This window comes from Protopterus annectens, chromosome 7.part1 (assembly GCF_019279795.1).
Source record: "Protopterus annectens isolate FY-2018-M chromosome 7.part1, PAN1.0, whole genome shotgun sequence".
Lineage (NCBI taxonomy): Eukaryota > Metazoa > Chordata > Ceratodontiformes > Protopteridae > Protopterus > Protopterus annectens.
Window position 1 is genome coordinate 386,586,825 of NC_056740.1, and position 18,518 is coordinate 386,605,342.

The 18,518-nt window shown below is 43.9% G+C and overlaps 1 protein-coding gene across 14 annotated transcripts in view; it reads right to left on the reverse strand.

The window, feature by feature from the left end:
- Positions 1-18,518, reverse strand: part of MYO5A (myosin VA) — a 4,204,798-nt gene that overhangs the window by 2,896,710 nt on the left and 1,289,570 nt on the right. For all 14 annotated transcript variants that reach the window (XM_044078829.1, XM_044078834.1, XM_044078828.1 and 11 more), the window contains exon 3: positions 869-1,040. In XM_044078829.1, coding sequence (XP_043934764.1) covers positions 869-1,040 — 172 coding nt within the window. The remainder of the gene's footprint in view (positions 1-868; positions 1,041-18,518) is intronic.

Below are 18,518 nucleotides of genomic sequence, written 5' to 3' on the forward strand. Positions count from 1 at the left end.
AATGACACATGAAAGAGTTTCTTCTGTCTTTCACACAACTCTGAAAAGGAGTTTTCAATCAGGATAACACATAAACTGCTTTTAACATTTCCAGTCTAATCTCATCTATTTCCAAAGCCTAGCCACAAGCCCAACTGTTTTAACAGCTCCAATGATCTCATTCTCAGAAATGAATCAAGTCCTACAAATTTGCTTTTGGTACTGCCCCCCTTCAGGGAAAAACATGTTCAACAGACCGAATAGTTCCTCAAAATGTTACACATTAGTATGCCAAACGAGGATGCATTAGGTTTATTGACAGCCATCCACATAACTCTCAATTGTCCAAATTTTCTGGAAAATCACTGATGGCTAAAGTCATTAAATAATTACATAAATTTCAGTTTCAGGAAATGCACATTAAACACAAATCCTGTTATTCTAGCAGCTCTCTAGGCTTATAAAAGCAATATTTAAATTGTATTAAACTTAACAGTTTGGCAATTTAACTAATGCAAAATTACTTACCAGTGCTAATCCAGCATAATTAGAGCTGGAACGCCATAAACAGGGCTCCATATGTTTAATCTTCTGCATTTGGAAGATGTCCTTAAAACGTTGCAATTTTCTAAAGGCTGCAAAATGAACTTTTCTATTTACACAGAAAAGTGTTCGCATGCTAAAGGTGTGTGAACAATTTTTTGTGTGAAAAGAACATTTTGTTTCACGGTTTTATACATGATCGTTAACTTTTTAGTTGCTTTTACAAAAAATGCTTTTATAAAAATATACTGATACTTTTTTGTTCTTAACTTACAATCACCTTGCTCTGAGAAACAAAGCTCAAATAAGTATATCTCAGCACAAAGAAAGGCATTTTTTTACATACCACAGTAAGTGTAGATAAGCTTTGAATCTATGAAGCGAACTTTTAGGTTATGAAGGACTGCAGGTTCATGGAGGTAGCTGAGGGCAGTGAGGTCATTTTCACCAACAAGTATATCAGGATTTCGCAGATGGGGCAGTTGCTTGGTTTTGGGATCCAGCTGATAGTCCAAATCCTGAAACAAATTGTGTTAAGAGGCTAAGTTACTGTACTTGTATGACTGCAGCATGAAAGCAACAACAGTGAGTACAATGCATAGAAAACAAGACTGTCATCAAGTCCACAATGTCAACAGAAAGAAAATGGTTTGATTACTGCACTATTGCCTTCAGAACAGGTAAAATGTAAGCACTGTCAAGCATTTCATTAACAATACATGCCTGATCACTTATAAAGGTAACCAAACTACCATGTAAGATATGAATACTTATTTTCCAGGAAACACATAACCTAAGCACCAAGATGGACTCTGATTGTCCAAGCCTGCAATTCAATGCAGGAACATAAGCATCAGTATCAATACAAGTCTACATATATAATATGGGAAATCCTTACTGAATTCAGCAACTGCCAAACACTATGCAGTTAACTATTCATGGCTATCATCTCTATCAGTACAATCTGTTCTTCATGCAATCAAATAATCAAAAATAATAAACATTGCGTCTTCCTTGTGCCCTGTGTGATTATAAGGAAGGGCTACATTCTACATCCATCTATTCAATCTATCCAGGGAGTAAATAGCTTTGGATAGTAAAAAAGTTATTTTAATCAATGACTCATCTCTTGCGGAACAAGTCAAGTACGACTTCTAGTACATTGTCTCGTGGATACTTAAGTTACTTTAAACCTTGTCATCTATCAAGTGTGTATTATGTAGAAAGCTTCTCCACTTAAAGGCATTACAGAAGAAACTGCTTTCACAAATTCCACAGAACATGTGCCACATTCACTTTTAATGCAGCTGAAATGTATACAATATAGAAGTGTGTAGGCGTGACATTTTTTTCTTAGCCCCATCCTATCATCAAATATCCTATTTTGATCTTTCCATTGTCCTAGAACATGTGGAGAGGGAGACGAAAAGAGAAGGAATCATGGCTATTGTCTAGTGAGGACAAGAGATATTTTGCATGTTGCTAAAGCCTTCCCTTCATGGGTAGAATGCACAGTGTAAAATTAGAAGTTATGTACCTACCATAACGTTCCATGTTAGTCGTCTTCTCTTGCCTTCTTTCTTGCTGGATGGGTTCGGAGCCGATCCTCGGCTCTGACTCGGCACTAGCTAAGCTCGAGAGCTAATTTTACCAGCTCGAGGCAACCCTATATCCCATGATGCAAGGCGGAGATTACTCAGATCTCGTTTGGTAGCTAAAGAAATAGCAGTATTTTCTTCCAACTTAGGAGGAAGAAAATAAGAAATACTAAATAACATCATAACCCTCTAGAAAGGATCCACATAATCTAGTGACACTAGGAGTTGAACAGCTAGAAAAAGGTAATAATCTCTTAATAGAAGATGTATGATCTTCTCGGTCTGACCAGGCTAGGGGGAAGGAGAGCGGGACGCAAGAAAGAAGGCGAGAGAAGACAACTAACATGGAACGTTATGGTAGGTACATAACTTCTAAATGTTAAGTTGTGAATCTCGCCTTCATTCTTGCTGGATGGGACCGCGTCCCTAGCACCTCTATCCTGGGTGGCTCAATGGAACAGACTCTTGAGAACGGTGGAACCAAAATTTGCTCTGTCTCTGGAGACCAAATCTAATTTGTAATGTGAAACAAATGTATGAGGAGAGGCCCATGTGGCTGCTGCACAAATAGTGTCTATTGGAAGTCTAGCTTGAAAAGCTGTAGATGTAGCTAGAGCTCTGGTAGAATGGGCTTTTGGGTTAGAAACCAACTCTTTGCCTATGAGCTGATAAATGTAAGTGATCACGGAAGACAGCCACCTAGATAAAGTTACCTTAGAAACTGGAAGGCCTTTCCTGTTCTCTGCATAGGATAGAAAAAGTTGATCAGATTTCCTAAAAATTTTTGTCTTATCCAGATAATATCTCAGCTGACGGTGAACATCGAGATAATGTAACTTTTGTTCAGCTCTATCAGAATAATTCGGGAAAAATACTGTAAGATCAATGGACTGATTTAGGTTAGTCTGAGATGCCACCTTTGGTAAGAAAGATGGATTAGTTCTTAGGGATACCCTATCTTTGTGGAATATTAGATAGGGAGGGCGAACACAGAGAGCATGAAGCTCAGATACTCTCCTGGCAGATGTAATGGCAACTAGAAAAAGTGTCTTCCAAGAAAGCAATTTCAAAGATCAGGCAGCTGCAGGTTCGAACGGGGGAAGAATCAAGGATGTTAAAATTAAATTTAGATCCCACTGTGGTGGGGGGTGTCTCTAATAGGAGGTTTCAATAAAAAGATACCTCGAAGGAATGCCTTGCAAAGTTTATGTGACATAATGTTGTGGTCCAAAAAGCCTATATGAAAATTTGAAATGGCTGCCAGTTGAACTTTCACTGTGGAAGAAGAGGATCCTGAATTAAAAATGTCAGCTAGAAAGTCCAACACCGAATGAATTGGAGCAGTATAGGGGTCTATGTTCCTAGCTTTTGCCCAGAAAGAGAAACGTCGCCATTTACTAGTGTAGATCTTTCTGGTAGAAGATTTTAGGGAAGCTACTATGATATCCCGTACAGGATTAGAAATCATAGGAAGCCTGGCTAAGGATGGAAGTGGAGCAACCAAGCAGTGAGGTTGAGAGAAGGTATGGATTGATGCAGTTGACCCGACTGGTGGGTCAGAAGATCTGGAACCGGGTCCAGATGCCATGGCTGTACCAAGAGGTAATGATGTAAGAACGGAAACCATATCTGTCGAGGCCAATAAAGGGCAATGAGAATCAACTTGGCTCTCAAGGCGGTTGCTTTCTGAATTAGCTGAGGTATCGGAGGAAAAGCATAAAGAAGTCCACGGGGCCAATCTTGGGTTAGAGCGTCTCTGGGGGGATGGCCTGGAAGGGGGAAGAGGGAGAAGAAGTCTGGGCATTTGCTGTTTTGAGGTGTAGTGAAAAGGTCGCAGCAAGGAAGGCCCCACTTCTGAAAAATCTCTTCAGTCACTGACTGTTTGAGAGACCACTCGTGAGGCATGAGAATAGCTCTGCTCAATCTGTCCGCTATGATGTTGGATTTCCCGGGGATGTGCGTTGCTATCAGAAACCGGTGAGAGGAGATTGCCCATTGCCAAAGTCTGAGAGCCTCTCGACACAGTGGATAGGACTTGGTTCCGCCCTGTTTGTTTATGTACCACACTACAGACATATTTGTCCGTTTGGACTGCAATAGTTCCCAGGGGAAGAGAGTCGTTGAGGGCTTGCAACGTTAAAAGCACTGCTCTCATCTCCAGAACATTTATGTGCAGATGGTACTTGAAAGGTTGCCAAGTGCCATGGACCATTCTGCCCTGAAAATGCCCCCCCACCCGATCAGGGAGGCGTCCGATGTAACCGTGGCAACCAGGGCAAGAGGAACAAATGGTCTGCCTTGATGGATTTGAGGGGATGATATCCACCAAGTCAGATGTCTTTTGCAAGTTGGAGTTACTATGATCTCATGATGCATGGGAAGTTGTTGAAAGGACCATTGGGTGAATAGCATCCATTGAAGAAGCCGCATGTAAAAGCGGGTGAGGGGAAGAAGTGTTATGGCGGCCGACATAAGACCCAGTACTTTCAGAGCAAATCTGGCCTGAATTTTGTTGCTGAATAGAATCACTTGGACGTGTCTTTGAATGTCCAAGATCCTTTGGTCTGTCAACCTTGCAGAAAGTTGTACGGTGTCCAATTTTGCGCCTATAAAAGTAATATATTGACAAGGCGACAAGGCAGATTTTTCGAAATTTATAGAAGTTCCTAGCCCTCTGCAAGTGTGAATGGTGTAATTTCTGGCTTGGAGAAGCTGATGCCTGGTGGTGGCAGTGAGGAGCCAGTCGTCTAGATATGGAAACACCTGGAATCCTTGACGTCTCAGGTGAGCCGTAACCACTGCCATGCATTTGGTGAACACTCCGGGGGCTGTAGTGAGTCCAAAGGGCAGGGCTCTGAAATGGAAGTGACTGGTCCCCAGCCGAAAGCAGAGAAATCTTCTGGAGCATCTGTAAATTTTTTTGTGATAGTACGCATCCTGAAGATCTATCGAGCACATCCAATTGTCCTTGCCCAGAAAGGGCAGAATGGACTGAAGCGTGACCATGCGGAATCTTGATTTCTTTACAAACTTGTTGAGTTTGCTCAGATCTAATATTGGTCTCCAGTCCCCTGTCTTTTTTGTAACTAAAAAGAACCTTGAGTAGATTCCGGACCCTATTTGGTCCGCTGGGACTGGCTGGATGGCTTTTTTTACTAGCAGTTTTGATATCTCTAGTACTGCTAGTTCCCTTAGACCGGGTGGAACGTCTGGAAGGGTTCCCTTTTGTTGAATTGGGGTTTGAATAAAGGGAATTTTGTAACCCTCGGATATAACTGACTGTACCCATTTGTCTTGAGAAAGGGAAAGCCAGGCTATTGGGTACAGGGATAATTTTCCCCCGACTGCCTCCGAAGGCGGACAATCGGGCAACATCTCAGGGATGCTGGAAGGGTTTGTCAGAAAGAGGCTCTCTGCTACTCTGATTCTGCGGACCCCCTCTGCCCCTAGGGCGGCGTCTATTATTGTTACCCCCTCTGCCTCTGGGGGTAAACTGACTTCATGCGTCAGACGTGACTCCTTGAGATTTGCGGAACCACATTTTCCCTCCCTTCTGTCCTTTGGGGTAAGGTCTAGAAGGGGTGGAGAAATGGACTCCTACGGCAGAAAGAGTCTTGCCATCTTGTTCGCATCTAGTCAAAGTGTCTTTCCCTTGAGGACCGAACAAGGTCGAGCCATCAAAAGGGGAGTTTGTGAAAAACGCCTTGAAGGGGTCTGCAAAATTACAAAGCCGCATCCAGGACTGACGCCTTAAAGCCACTCCTGTGCCTGCGGCCCTACTCGCTCCATCGGCTGCATAAGAAATGAGCCGCATGGAGGAGTTAGCAATGGAGTTAAGGATTCCTAGCTGTGAGCTAATCTTATCCGGAGACCCAGCAGCTGATGGATCCTGTAAAACTTCTCCCAACTCTTTAAGAACATCTCTTTGAAGGTGGGTGAAGTGGCATAAGTAGTTCAGCGATCTCATGGCAAAAGTCGCTGAAGAAAAAATCCGCTTACCATACCTGTCCATAGTCCTAGAATCCTTATTAGGAGGATGGACAGGTACTGAAGGATCAGCTAATTCCTTCTTGGTGGCAGCAGCCACCACCATGGCATCAACTGGGACACCTTTTGTTAAGTATTGTCTATCTTGTGGGGCTGTAATAAATTTTGAAGGTCTCCTGGGGATAGGTCCCACCGAATCTGGAGCCATCCACGCCTTCCGAGCCACTACCTCCATGAGAGGGTCGAAAGGCGGAGACACCCAGGAGGTGGAGGGTCGAGATCCGAACGCCTCCAGGTATACTGACTCGCCCTCGGAGGGATTAAGGGAGGGCCAGTTCCCCCTCTGTTTAAGGATTTCAAGGATGTCTGAAAATGAGACATCCTCAGAGGAGGACCTTGGGGATCCCTCCGACTCATCCAAGTCAGTATCTGATGTAGTAGACTCAGGGGAGTCTAAATGTTTCCTCTTACATGTCCTCTTACGGGGGGGGGGGGTTCTCCTGACGGATCAGGAGAAGCCTCGGAAGAGGAAGATATTCCCAATGGGGAAACCTGAGGCGTTGGATCTCTGGGTCCGGGAGCAAGAGAGTGGGAAGAGACGTCAGCAGGCACTGTAGTGGGAGGAGCTGATGGAACTGTCCGTTGACTAAGCCCAGGGGCTAGTACACTCCTCATCACCTCGAAGGCTCCCCCGTCAGAGAGATCAGAAAGCTCCCGCTCCGAAGAGATAGGAACCCCAGGCCTCACCGAGAGGGAAGGCTCCGAGGCAGATGTTGGGGCCGAGCTCACCAACGCCGAAGCTCCGAGAGGGAGAACGGGGTCGGACAAGGGTCCGATGCCACTCGCCCCCTCGGAGCCGATGAGAGAGACCAGACGCCCGGATCCCTCCAATGAAGGTCTCAAGGAGGAAATCGGAGCCGAGGATGACGGAGCCGAAAGGGATGGTATCGGCTCCGAAGTCACAACGGTACCGGTTCTGAGGAGCTCCGGCTCCGAGCTCTGTAAGAGAGTCGAAGGAGGAATGTTCGGTGGATGTGATATAGCTACCGTCTGTTGAGATGGGCTATGGAGTATTTGGGCCAATGCCTGAGACTTTAATAGTCTACTCACCACTCTTCTCAAGGTCGTGATCAGATAGCCTGGATGACCGAGAAGATCGGCTCCGATGGCTCCGCTCCGAGAGCAAGGGTGATCTCTGAGCCGAATGAATAGATTCCACAGAAGGGGATCGAGATCTCTTTTTTGAGATCAATGGAGCCATCGGAGCCGAAGATACGTCGGCTCCAGACGGAGCCGACACTGAGTGTCTAGACTTGACAGTATCGGCGCCGGATGGAGCCGATACTGAGACTGGTATGGAAAGATCGATCTCGAGCCTGGTGAGGAAGAACCTGAAGCCGACGGCTTGGAAGCCTGAGCCGAAGGCTTAACAGGTTTCGAGGGCTTCCCCGGCACCGACTTAGTTGGGGAGCTCTCGGGCTTTAATAAGCCCCTTAATATGAGCTTATTTTTTCGTTCCTGCAGGACTCTTGGGCTGAAAGCATGACAGATAGCACAAGAGTCCTGCAGGTGCGAAGGTCCCAGGCAATAAACACAAAAAGTGTGACTGTCTGTCAGAGACATCTTCTGACAGCACGAGTCACACTTTTTGAAGCATGAGACCTTAGTGTCCTTCGACATAACTGTGTCGATGAAACACCAGTAACACACTCACACACAAAAAACACTCAGTCCAACAAATTAAATTAAATTAAATTAAACAGGGGTAACAGACAGTTGCACACAAAAAAATCCCTGACAGGAAAAATTTAGGGAGGGGAAGGCCTAAGGTCTAACTAGGGGTAAGGGAATATTTACTCAAAAAGAAGGGAACACTGACAGGAATAGGGTTAAAGTGACTCGGTAATTAACAAAAAATAATATTTATATGTATAAAGTTAAAGGGGGTAGACAAAAAGTCTCTGAAAAGTTCACTTACCTAGAGCTGGTAAAAGAAGGCACCTCGTTAGCGAAGCGGCAAACGAGATCTGGGTAATCTCCGCCTTGCATCATGGGATATAGGGTTGCCACGAGCTGGTAAAATTAGCTCTCGAGCTTAGCAAGTGCCGAGTCGGAGCCGAGGATCGGCTCCGAACCCATCCAGCAAGAATGAAGGCGAGATTGACAACTTAACATCAAGATATGCAGGATCCAAAATTACTGTTTGTTTCCACAAAACTGAAATTCCAGGCAGAGTACATACAAACTACATGATGGAATCCCTCTGCTGGACACCTTAATCGTTGCAGATGCAGCAATCCTGGACTATTCTATGTGGAGATCTTGGAGTGAGACACTACTAACCCCCTACTGCCAAAGTCGTCACTAGCTGCTCACTCCCATCCTTTCTTGTTCAGTTACTTCCAGCACCTGGACCACTAATCTAATCCAGGTCACATGGGACACAGTCAGGGCCACAACCTTTACACCACAAAGCCAGCTAGAATGACGAGCTTTGACTGCTTTAGTCACTACAGTTTCGCTTACCAAATTCTTCCTGTAATTTCCCATGAAAATATACGGGGAGCCGAAAAGTTCTAAGCCCGACCAACTTTATAAATTCTGAGCATTATTTTGCCTCTGTAGCTGAAGAGAGGATCATTTCATCTTGTAAAGTGCCAATCTGAAGAATCACAACCCTATGTTTTGACATTGTTTAAGATCACTGATTGAACCTTGTCAACGAAAAGTGTGGAATTTTCAAGTGTGGAACTCCAAGACATCTTGAAGTTCCTATTACTGTAAAATAAAATTCCAAAGGAAATTCATGAATGTAAGATGCAAACACTGAGTGAAAAGTGTCCTTCTTACTTAGCTGTGAAGAAGCAGTGTGCAAACTTTCAAAGTGGAGATTTCTAGACCGAAGATGCAGCAAGGTCTGGGAGGTCTCAAACGTATCAACTCCCAAAACTGGTAACCATGTCCAGGACCAGAGTTTGGCATACTGGCAAATATTGGCTAAAACAATTGTAACACTACAGATATCCAGGGAACATGTTTGGTTTATAATCCATGAGCATCTGGGCATACAAAAGCTGTCAGCCAAGTGGGTGACCCAAATGTTTGAATGCAGATGAGAAAAGACAGAGTAGACATTTCCAAGTTGATTTTGTAACATTTTCGTTGAGCTGGTGCCAACTGTTTGGAACTAGTTACTGTTGATCAAACATGGTTACACCGCTATGATCCTGAGACAAAATAGCAGTCCATGCAATGGCGGCACTCAGGTTTCATCACGGCCAAAGAAGTTCAAGATCCAAAAGTCAGCAGGAAAGGTCATGGCCACATTGTTTTGGAATCAGGAAGGTGTTGCAATGACCATCTTCCAAGAAGCTAAAAGTACAGTTGTGTACCTACCATAAATGTAGATGTTCGAGTGTATTCACTGTTGCAGTCATTACACTTGGGTTATCCTGCTGGCAGGCTACCCGCAGTCGGTCAGAATTCCAAAGTCTAGGTCCGGCGTTGGTTGCTGTTGCTTCTTCCCTGACGTCAGTGCGCCAGGGGTATAAAAGATGCAGCTGATGCCATTTTCTTCAGTTATTCTTGTCCCAGATGTCAGGTGCCCCCAAATAGGTAGGCTGAAATAAATTTTGCCAAAAAGCATGCGTGTACTAAAATAAACATTTCCTTCCTCTACAAGCAAATACACCACATAGGTTGCATAGAATAGAGAAGTACTGAAAAGTCCCAGCAAAGAAAAAGGGGGATGATGGGTGGGTAACTTGGACTGCAACAGTGAATACACTCGAACATCTACATTTATGGTAGGTAGACAACTGTACTATGTTCGTGTTTCACTGTTGCAGTCATTACAATTGGGTTGAATCCCAAAGCTGAGGTTGGGTGGCTGGGCCTAAATAGGACTAGGTGAGGCTACAAGGCCCTGCAGAACTGCAGTGGCAAAGCCTGCTCTGGATTTAGAGTAGAGTGGTAAGTGGTAGTGCTTGGTGAAAGTGTGCACTGAACTCCAGGTTGCAGCCTCTAAAATGTCTTTGGTTGGTACTCCTCTGTGGAAGGCTGCTGACGTGGCTGCTGCTCTGGTAGAATGTGGCCTAATGCCCTTAGGCACTGATTTGCCATGTTGTGAATAGCAAAAGTGAATGCAGTGTCCTATCCATTTTGAAAAAGTCTGCTTTGAGATAGGCTTTCCTTGTGATCCTGCAGCATAAGCTACAAACAGTTGTTCAGTTTTTCTGAAAGCTTTTGTTTTGTCCAAGTAGAAGCGTAGCTGTCTGTGTATGTCCAACGCGTGCAGAAGTCTATCCCCTTTATTCTGGGGATTTAGATAGAATGTTGGCAAATGAATGGTTTGGTTAAGAGCCATAGTGGATACTACCTTTGGCATGAATGTTGGGTTTGTCCTTAGAGAGACCCTGTCCTGATGAAAAATAATGAAAGGTTCCACTGCCATTAATGCCTGTAACTCTGAGACTCTTCATGCTGAAGTTATTGCCAGGAGCAGAGCAGTTTTCCATGATAAGAATTTTATATCAGCTGTATTGGCTGGCTCAAAAGGAGGCAGTGTGAGTTTTTCTAAAACAAAATTGAGGTCCCAAGTAGGTATTGGTGCTCTTCTTGGGGGTCTTATGTTTTTTGCCCCTCTGAGGTACTGTTTCAGTAGTGGATGTGAGAAAATAGGGTATTGTAATGAGCTGAAATGGCAGAGGCATGGATCTTAATTGATGAGAAAGATAGGCCTTAGTCCAGCATCTCAGTTAGGTATTGTAAAATCTGAGGTATATTTGGAACAAATGGCTCGAGTCCTTGTGCCTGGTTCCAAGCACAGAATCTTTTCCATTTTTCTGCATAAGATTTCCTAGTGTTGGGCCTCCTGGCTTCTAAAATGACATCCATAACAGCTTTAGAGAGAGGTGTGGTCTGAGTGGCTATATTATCTGCCATGCAGCCAGACTTAAGGTTCTGAATTGACTGTGCAGAATCTGATTGTTTTGTTGAGTCAGAAGATGAGGAATTTGAGATAAAGGCCAGGCTGGGCTTTGAGACAAGCTCTTTAGGATTGGGTACCAGTGCTGGCGTGGCCAGTCTCGGGCAATCAGGATCATTTTTGGCTTCTCTTGTCTGACTTTTAGGAGCACCCTTGGAAGAAGAGGCAGTGGAGGAAAGGCATAAACTGCCAGGGTTTTTCACTGAATGATGGAGCATCCACTTTCCATGCTTGTGAGTGATAAGTTCTTGTGCAGAATTTCTGTAGTTGGTAGTTGTAAGGGGAGGCAAAAAGATCTATGTCTGGGCATCCCCATTTCCTTGTTATCATGCTGAAGACCTGTGGATTTAGTTTCCATTCATGAGGGTCCATGAGATTTCTGCTTAGTTCGTCTGCCAGTGTATTTTTTGTTCCTGGCAGGAATTGTGCCTCCAGTTGTACTTGATAGGTCAGTGCTGTGTTCCACAAAGTCATGGCTTGCATGCAGAGGGGGTAGAAATGTGTGCCCCCTTGTTTGTTTATGTACCACATAACTGTGGTATTGTCCGTCTTTAGTAATAGTTGTCCTGGATGTAGTAGATCCTTGAAGGCTGTCAGGGCATTCTGTACAGCTAGCATCTCTTTTTGATTGATGTGAAGATGCATTTGCTCCTTGGGCCACGTGCCCTGAATACATTTTCTTGCCATGTGTGCCCCCCAGGCATAATCCGATGCATCTGTTGTAATTGTCTGCCTGGCTGTGGGTAAGGTGAAAGGCTGTCCCTTGTTGTGGTGACAGGCCAGTGCCCACCATCGAAACTCCTGTTGCAGGCAGGGTATTAGAGTTATTAGTGTTTCCAGGCTGTGGCAATGTTGAGTCCAAACGCTTTTTAGATATCATTGTAGTTTCCTCATATGCAGTCTTGCATATGGAATTAGTAGAATGTAGGATGCCATGAAGCCCAGGGCCTGCAGATTTTTTCTTGCAGGGAGCTGGGTCTTTGTTGCTATCATTTGAAAGTAATGAGTCAGTTGCCTTTGTTTGTCTGGCATGAGATAAGCCATCTGGGCAGTTGTATTTAAGCTTGCACCCAGGAATATTATCTCTTGAGAGGGCACTAGTTTTGATTTCTTTTCGTTTACTGTATACCCTAGGCAAATTAGTAATCTTTTTACAAACGCCAGATGCTTTAGTAGAATGTCTTTGCTCTCTGCTTGAATGAGGCAGTCGTCCAAGTAGGGATATATTTGAATTCCTTTTTGTCTGCAAAATGCAATTACTGGTGTCAGGCATTTTGTGAAGACCCTGGGTGCAGTAGATAAGCCAAAGGGCAGTGCAGAGAATTGGTAATGCATTGAGCCAGCTATGAATCTGAGGTACCTTCTGCAAGATTGTCTGATTGGGACATGCAGGTATGCTTCCTTGAGGTCCAAAGTAACTAGCCAAGCCTCCTTGCCCAGCATGGGTAGAAGTTGCTGCAAAGTTAACATTTTGAATTTTCGAACATCCAAGAAAGTATTTAGGATTGACAGGTCCAGTATTGGTCTCCAGGCTTTGTCCTTTCTGGGTACCAGGAAAAGTCTTGAGTAAAATCCTTGTCCCCATTCTTGCTGTGGTACTCTTTGAATAGCTCTCATGTCCATGAGAGCAGTAATTTGTTTTTGTGCCTCTGCCCACTGGTTTTGTGGCAGGTCCGGCATACCTTTTGGTTTTGGAAGGGTGTGAAAGTGGAACCTGTAACCCTGAGAAACAATATTCAGTACCCATTTGTCCTGGGTGATCATGTGCCAATTTTGTGAGAAAAATGCTAGCTTTCCCCCTAAGGGTGCTGCCAAAAGGTAAGTGCTTGGCATTTGTAAAGGAAAGTCATTGAGACTGTTTCCTAAAAGGTTGTGATTTGTCTTCTCCTTTGGGGGCTGAAGCACCCCATTGTTTAGGTCTGTAGGAGCCTTGGCGCTGAGATCTGCCTCTTGGGTGTCTGTATCTGCCTCTTTGCGGCCGGTCTGACACCGGAAAGAACCAATTTTTTGAAGGCCAGTTTCTGCTAAACCTAGGTGGTTGAACCTGTAAGAAATCCTTTACTGTCTGCAGTGATTTTGCTTTATACTCCATTTTCTTTAACTCATTTTCTGCCTGTTCTTTTAACCAAGCATGCCTTCGAATGACAGGGCCTGTAACTGCGGCTCTACAAGAAGCCTCTAATGAACCAAAACCACATTGCAGAGTATGCTTTCCCACTTGTTCAGCTGCACGCAATAAATCCTGCATTTCCTTATTGTCAAAACAAGTTTGTAAGCATTTTCTGTATTAACAAAGACATGAGGTACTGTTGGTATTAAAGCATATGAAACTGGCAGTTTAAAGCCCTTACAGCTAAGTAGCAGAAGTGTAAACTTTTTTCCCCCCATCTATCCAGAGCCCTAGAATCCCTATCAGAGGGAACAGGGTTTTTAGCAGTGGAAGCCTTAACCCCTTTGGGACCCTGAGAAATTGTTTCTGGGTCAGCAGCACGGTTTTTATAAAGAAATTTATGAGAATCTGGGACCCTGTAGTACCTGTCTGGTTTGACTGGTGCAGGGGATAAAGAATCAGGAGACAGACTGGATTCAGAGAAAACATCATCAACTATATCAAGCACAGGGGGATATTGCCAGGGGCCTGTGCTGAGGCAATAAAAGAAAATCTCTGAGCCTTTTCTTGGATTCTGAGTAAACCTGGCTTTCCCAATGGAAATGGCTCCCTCATGGTGTGTAAGGTTTCCCCAAAAGAATAATCCTCAGGCGGAGAGGCTGAAGGAATAGATTCTTCTGCATCAGAGTCCTCATAGGGAGGAAGAGAATATCCCTGATCTGAGGAGGAATCAGAGGAAATAGAAACCTGGTCAGAGGAATCATAGTCAGTGTCTTGTCTAGGCCTTTTGTCAGGAGGGGGATGGGAACCCCTGATCAAAGTAATTAGGTCCTCGACCATTTTAAGCATCTGTTTCTTTGGCATGGATGACTGTTCAGGAGAATGCTGTACTTGTTTCCTTGTCTTTAATGGTGTTTTTGACTTTGCCTTGGCTGCTGTAGTGGACTTAATAGTAAGCTGTGAAGGTCTGAAAATACCCTCAGAAGCTGATGCCTGCTCAGCGGCTCCGGACCCATCTGAGGGAATAGTTTCCGCAGGCCCAATACCTTGAGTTTCCAGAGGCTTAGGCGTCTCCATGTAGGAGTCGGATACGGCCTGTGGCTCTGAGGTAGCGGGTGTCAGGGGTTGTGAAAGCGCCTCACTGAGAACTGGCGACTGGCCTAGAAGAGGCTTCGTCTTCGATTTTGGACCTCAGATGCCTGTCCTTTTCCTTGTCTTTGTGTTTTTTATGAATTCCGGTAGTCAGTTGTTCCGACGGCATTATATAGTTAAAAACCTTCGGCCAAAATAATGTAAAGCAAATTCAAACTGACGCTTAATAGTGCGTTTGTTGAATCTAGCACAAAACCGACAACTAGTGACGTCATGGTCAGGGCCTAGGCAAGGAATACAGTAAGAATGAAAATCCTTATGAGGTATTTCCTTCCCACAAGAAATACAATTGTTAACTTTTACTGACATCGGTCTGGAGCAAGAAAAAGTTTCCCCAACGGGGTGCTTAGCTTTATTGAAGACTTAAGTTCTGAAATTCGATTTTGAAAATCTCAGGAGTCGGCCAACTGGCACTTGCGAACTGCTTTTGCTTCGGGCACTGCGCGGCAAGAAAGACTGGAGAAAATGGCGTCAGCTGCATCTTTTATACCCCTGGCGCACTGACGTCAGGGAAGAAGCGACAGCAACTAACGCCGGACCTAGACTTTGGAATTCTGGCCGACTGCGGGTAGCCTGCCAGCAGGATAACCCAAGTGTAATGACTGCAACAGTGAAACACGAACATCAGTTAATGCACAATACTACTGTAACTTGCTGTGCCGATGAAAAGAGGAACTGAAAGAAAAAAGGAGAGGGAAGCTGTGGAAAGGAGTTCTCTTTTTGCAAGACAATGCAGCTGTTCACAAGGCTGGCAAAACAATGGATGTTTTGACGAAATTGGGGTTTGAATGCACAGACCATCCAGATTACTTCAGCAGATCTTGCTTCATCTGACTATTGCCTGTTTCCGAACCTTAAAAAGTGTTTAAAAGGGCGGCAATGTTCGAGTGATTTGGAGGTGATTGCAGCGGCGGAGCAGTATTTCGGTGATCAGACTTCAGACATGATGTGCCAAGTGTGTTGAACTTCAGGGAGAATATGCTGAATAATTTGTAAGTTTCATGGTTCCACTTCATTCCCTTCTAGTCAGCCTTAGAACTTTTCAGCACCCCCTTGTACATTTGACAAAGTCATAAAATGCAAAAATGGTTAGTACAATTTGTTATGAACTTGTTTTAATCACATTTGTCGGATGTACCACAGAGTATTTAGCACATACCACTTCATTTACAAGGGGTTTAGAAATATTCGGATATTTCACCTGATGTTCTGGTTTGCCACCAGTCCAGACACATACAGTTGCTCAAAACGAATAGTAAAGGGCATGATGCTTAACTGCAGTGCACTAAACTCCTCTTGTAAGGTTGACTAATATTTCTCTCACCAATTTTCTACAGACTAATAACCAGCCAGCACACGTCAGCAGAGGAATAACTAACCAGCACACACACACGTCTGCAGAGGAATAACTAACCAGCACACTCATGCCTCCACAGCACAGACAAGCCCCAGTCTTAACAGACTACAGCATTCACTCACCCAGACTTCCCTGACCCCTGAGGTATCCAAAGTTAACTCAGAGCTCAGCAGAATATCTGTCTGGTACAACACAGTACTTTACCTCTACTAGAGGCGTAAGATCACAACCGCACAGTTTAGCTAACAGGAAAAACAAAGGACATACTTTTTTTGTTCATTCGAGTCAGGAGATTAGAAGGGCAGAACTCTGCAAACCAGAAGTTCAACAGAGACCCCTTCCTACAATAACCATGTCCAGAGTTTAAGTAAGGGGTCTTCCTGCAATATCCATGTCCAGAATTTCGCATGAGAGCTCTTCCTAGAATACCTATGCCCAGCAAAGTTACATTTGCTCATTCAACTGAGTTCATAAACACACAATCTTCCATACCTCAGAATTACAGGTGAGAGCCCTCCCTACAGTACTGGTATGAAACAACCTAATCTCCATACACTAACTTTGCAAACAAGCAGGACAAAGCTTTCTGGGTTGCATTAAGACTTTAGACATTTTTGGAAGGCCTGTATCAACGTGTGATGCAGGACAAACTCACACCTCATTGAGCCAGGAAGTTCAAGTTCAGTTTTACTTCCTCCCACCTTCATTTGCTTGTATATGAGTATATCTCAAATGAGTGAATGCTCATTTGAATAAAACCCATATAACCAAGACCAAGTAACCAAAATCTTAAAATAAAGAAGTGTCATAGTCATGAAAGTCAAAATAACACAGTTACTGACCTGCATGAGATGCAGTAATAGCTGACTAGATGTAAATATGCCTCTTTTTCACAAGGCAGTGCAATCTCGGAGTTGGTATATTTAAGTTACGGGGGTGCGGGGGGGGGGGGGGCTTGCGTCCTTGCAAAACTGATGTACGTGCTTTTTTTTGTACTGTTCCTTTAAGGTAGTATGTTATGGGAAGGTTTAGTAGTAGGATGGTGGTGTAGTGGTGTTTTTTCATTTTTTTTTGTTTACAGTAGATAAGTATTATTAGGCAAGTTGTCATGATTTTGACTTACATGATTATGACATTTAGTTATTTTAAGGTTTCGGTTACTTGGTCTCGGTTATATGGGTTTTGTTCAAATGAGTGTTCGCTCATTTGAAGTAGACTCGTATACATGTATGTGTGTGTGTGTGTGTGTGTATATATATGTTATGTTGTCCCCATCTCGCCTTCATTCTTGCTGGTTGGGACCGAGTCCCCAGCACCTGGTTCTTGGGTGTCTCACTGGAATAAACTCTTCACGACTGTGAAACCACAGGATGCCCTGTTCCGGGAGACCACATACACTTTGTAATAGTGATAAAGGTATGAGGATTTGCCCATATTGCTGCTGCACAGATTGAATCTAAAGGCAATTTGGCTTGGAAGGCAACAGAGGTAGCCAAGGCCCTGGTTCAGTGTTCTCTGGCTTTCCCTGGAAGCTTCTTGTTACGCAAATCATAAGTATAGATGATTGTATCTAATAGCCACTTTGATAAGGTCACTTTTGAAACTGGAGAACCTTGTTTATGGATACAAACAATTGATCTGATTTTCTAAAGTTCTTGGGTTCTGTGTAAATAAAAGTGTAATTATCTATGAACATCCAGTTGGTGTAGTCTATACTCTGCCTTGTTGCCATAACTGGGGAAGAATACAGGAAGCTCAATGGACTGATTTAAATTATACTCAGTACCAATCCCTCCTTCTTGCCAAAGGTGTGTTCAGAGAGAAACTCTATCTTTGTGGAAGATGAGGTACGGCAGGCGAATAGATAAAGCCTGTAATTCTGAAACCCGTCTAGCTGAGGTGATGGCAATCAAGAAGATGATTTTCCAAGACAGAAATTTCAAGGGACAAGATGATGCTGGTTCAAAGGGTGGAAGAACCAGAGAGGCTAAAACGAAGTTTAGGTCCGGGGGGGGGGGCTTCTCTTAATGGGGGCTGTAAAAGTATTGTACCTCGTAAGAATGCTTTGCACAGCTTATTGGACATGATATTAGAGCTCATCTCTCCCACATGAAAATTGGAAATGGCAGCCAGTTGGACCCTAATGGTAGATGCAGCTGCCCATCATTCGAATGTTTTGGCCACGAAATCAAGAATCTTGGGAACAGGAACAGTGAAGGGATCACTATCATTTTTCTTTGCCCAATAAGAGAACCTCTTCCATTTGCTAATGTAAAACTTTCTGGTAGTGGCTTGTGAGTTGACACCAGGATGTGCTGTACTACCAGGGAAGTGTTGGAGAGCCTGGCTAAGACTGGAAGTGGAGAAACCAAGCTGTCAGCTTGAGAGTTTGGAGGGGGGGGGTGCAGCACACCGAACCCAAGGATCCACTTGTAGATGACTACAGAGAAAGAGGAACCATATCTGACGAGGCCAGTAAGGAGCAAATATGGATGAGCTTGCAGTGGTATCCAATAGAGGTATCCAAATAATGGATTTCTTTCTCATTACATTCATAAGTACATTTCAGATAATGAGTGGTGTTGTTTAAATATTCAATAAAACCAGAAATACTTTCTTTGGTACCCTTCCATAAAATAAAAATGTCATCCAGGTACCTACTGTAAAAGAAAATATCCAAGTAGAACCTGCTTTCAAAAATAAATTCCTTCTCCCACCCTAATAAAACAATATTTGCATATACGGGGGCACAAGCTGCCCCCATAGCAACTCCCTTTATTTGTTGGAAGTATTGCTCTTCGAAAA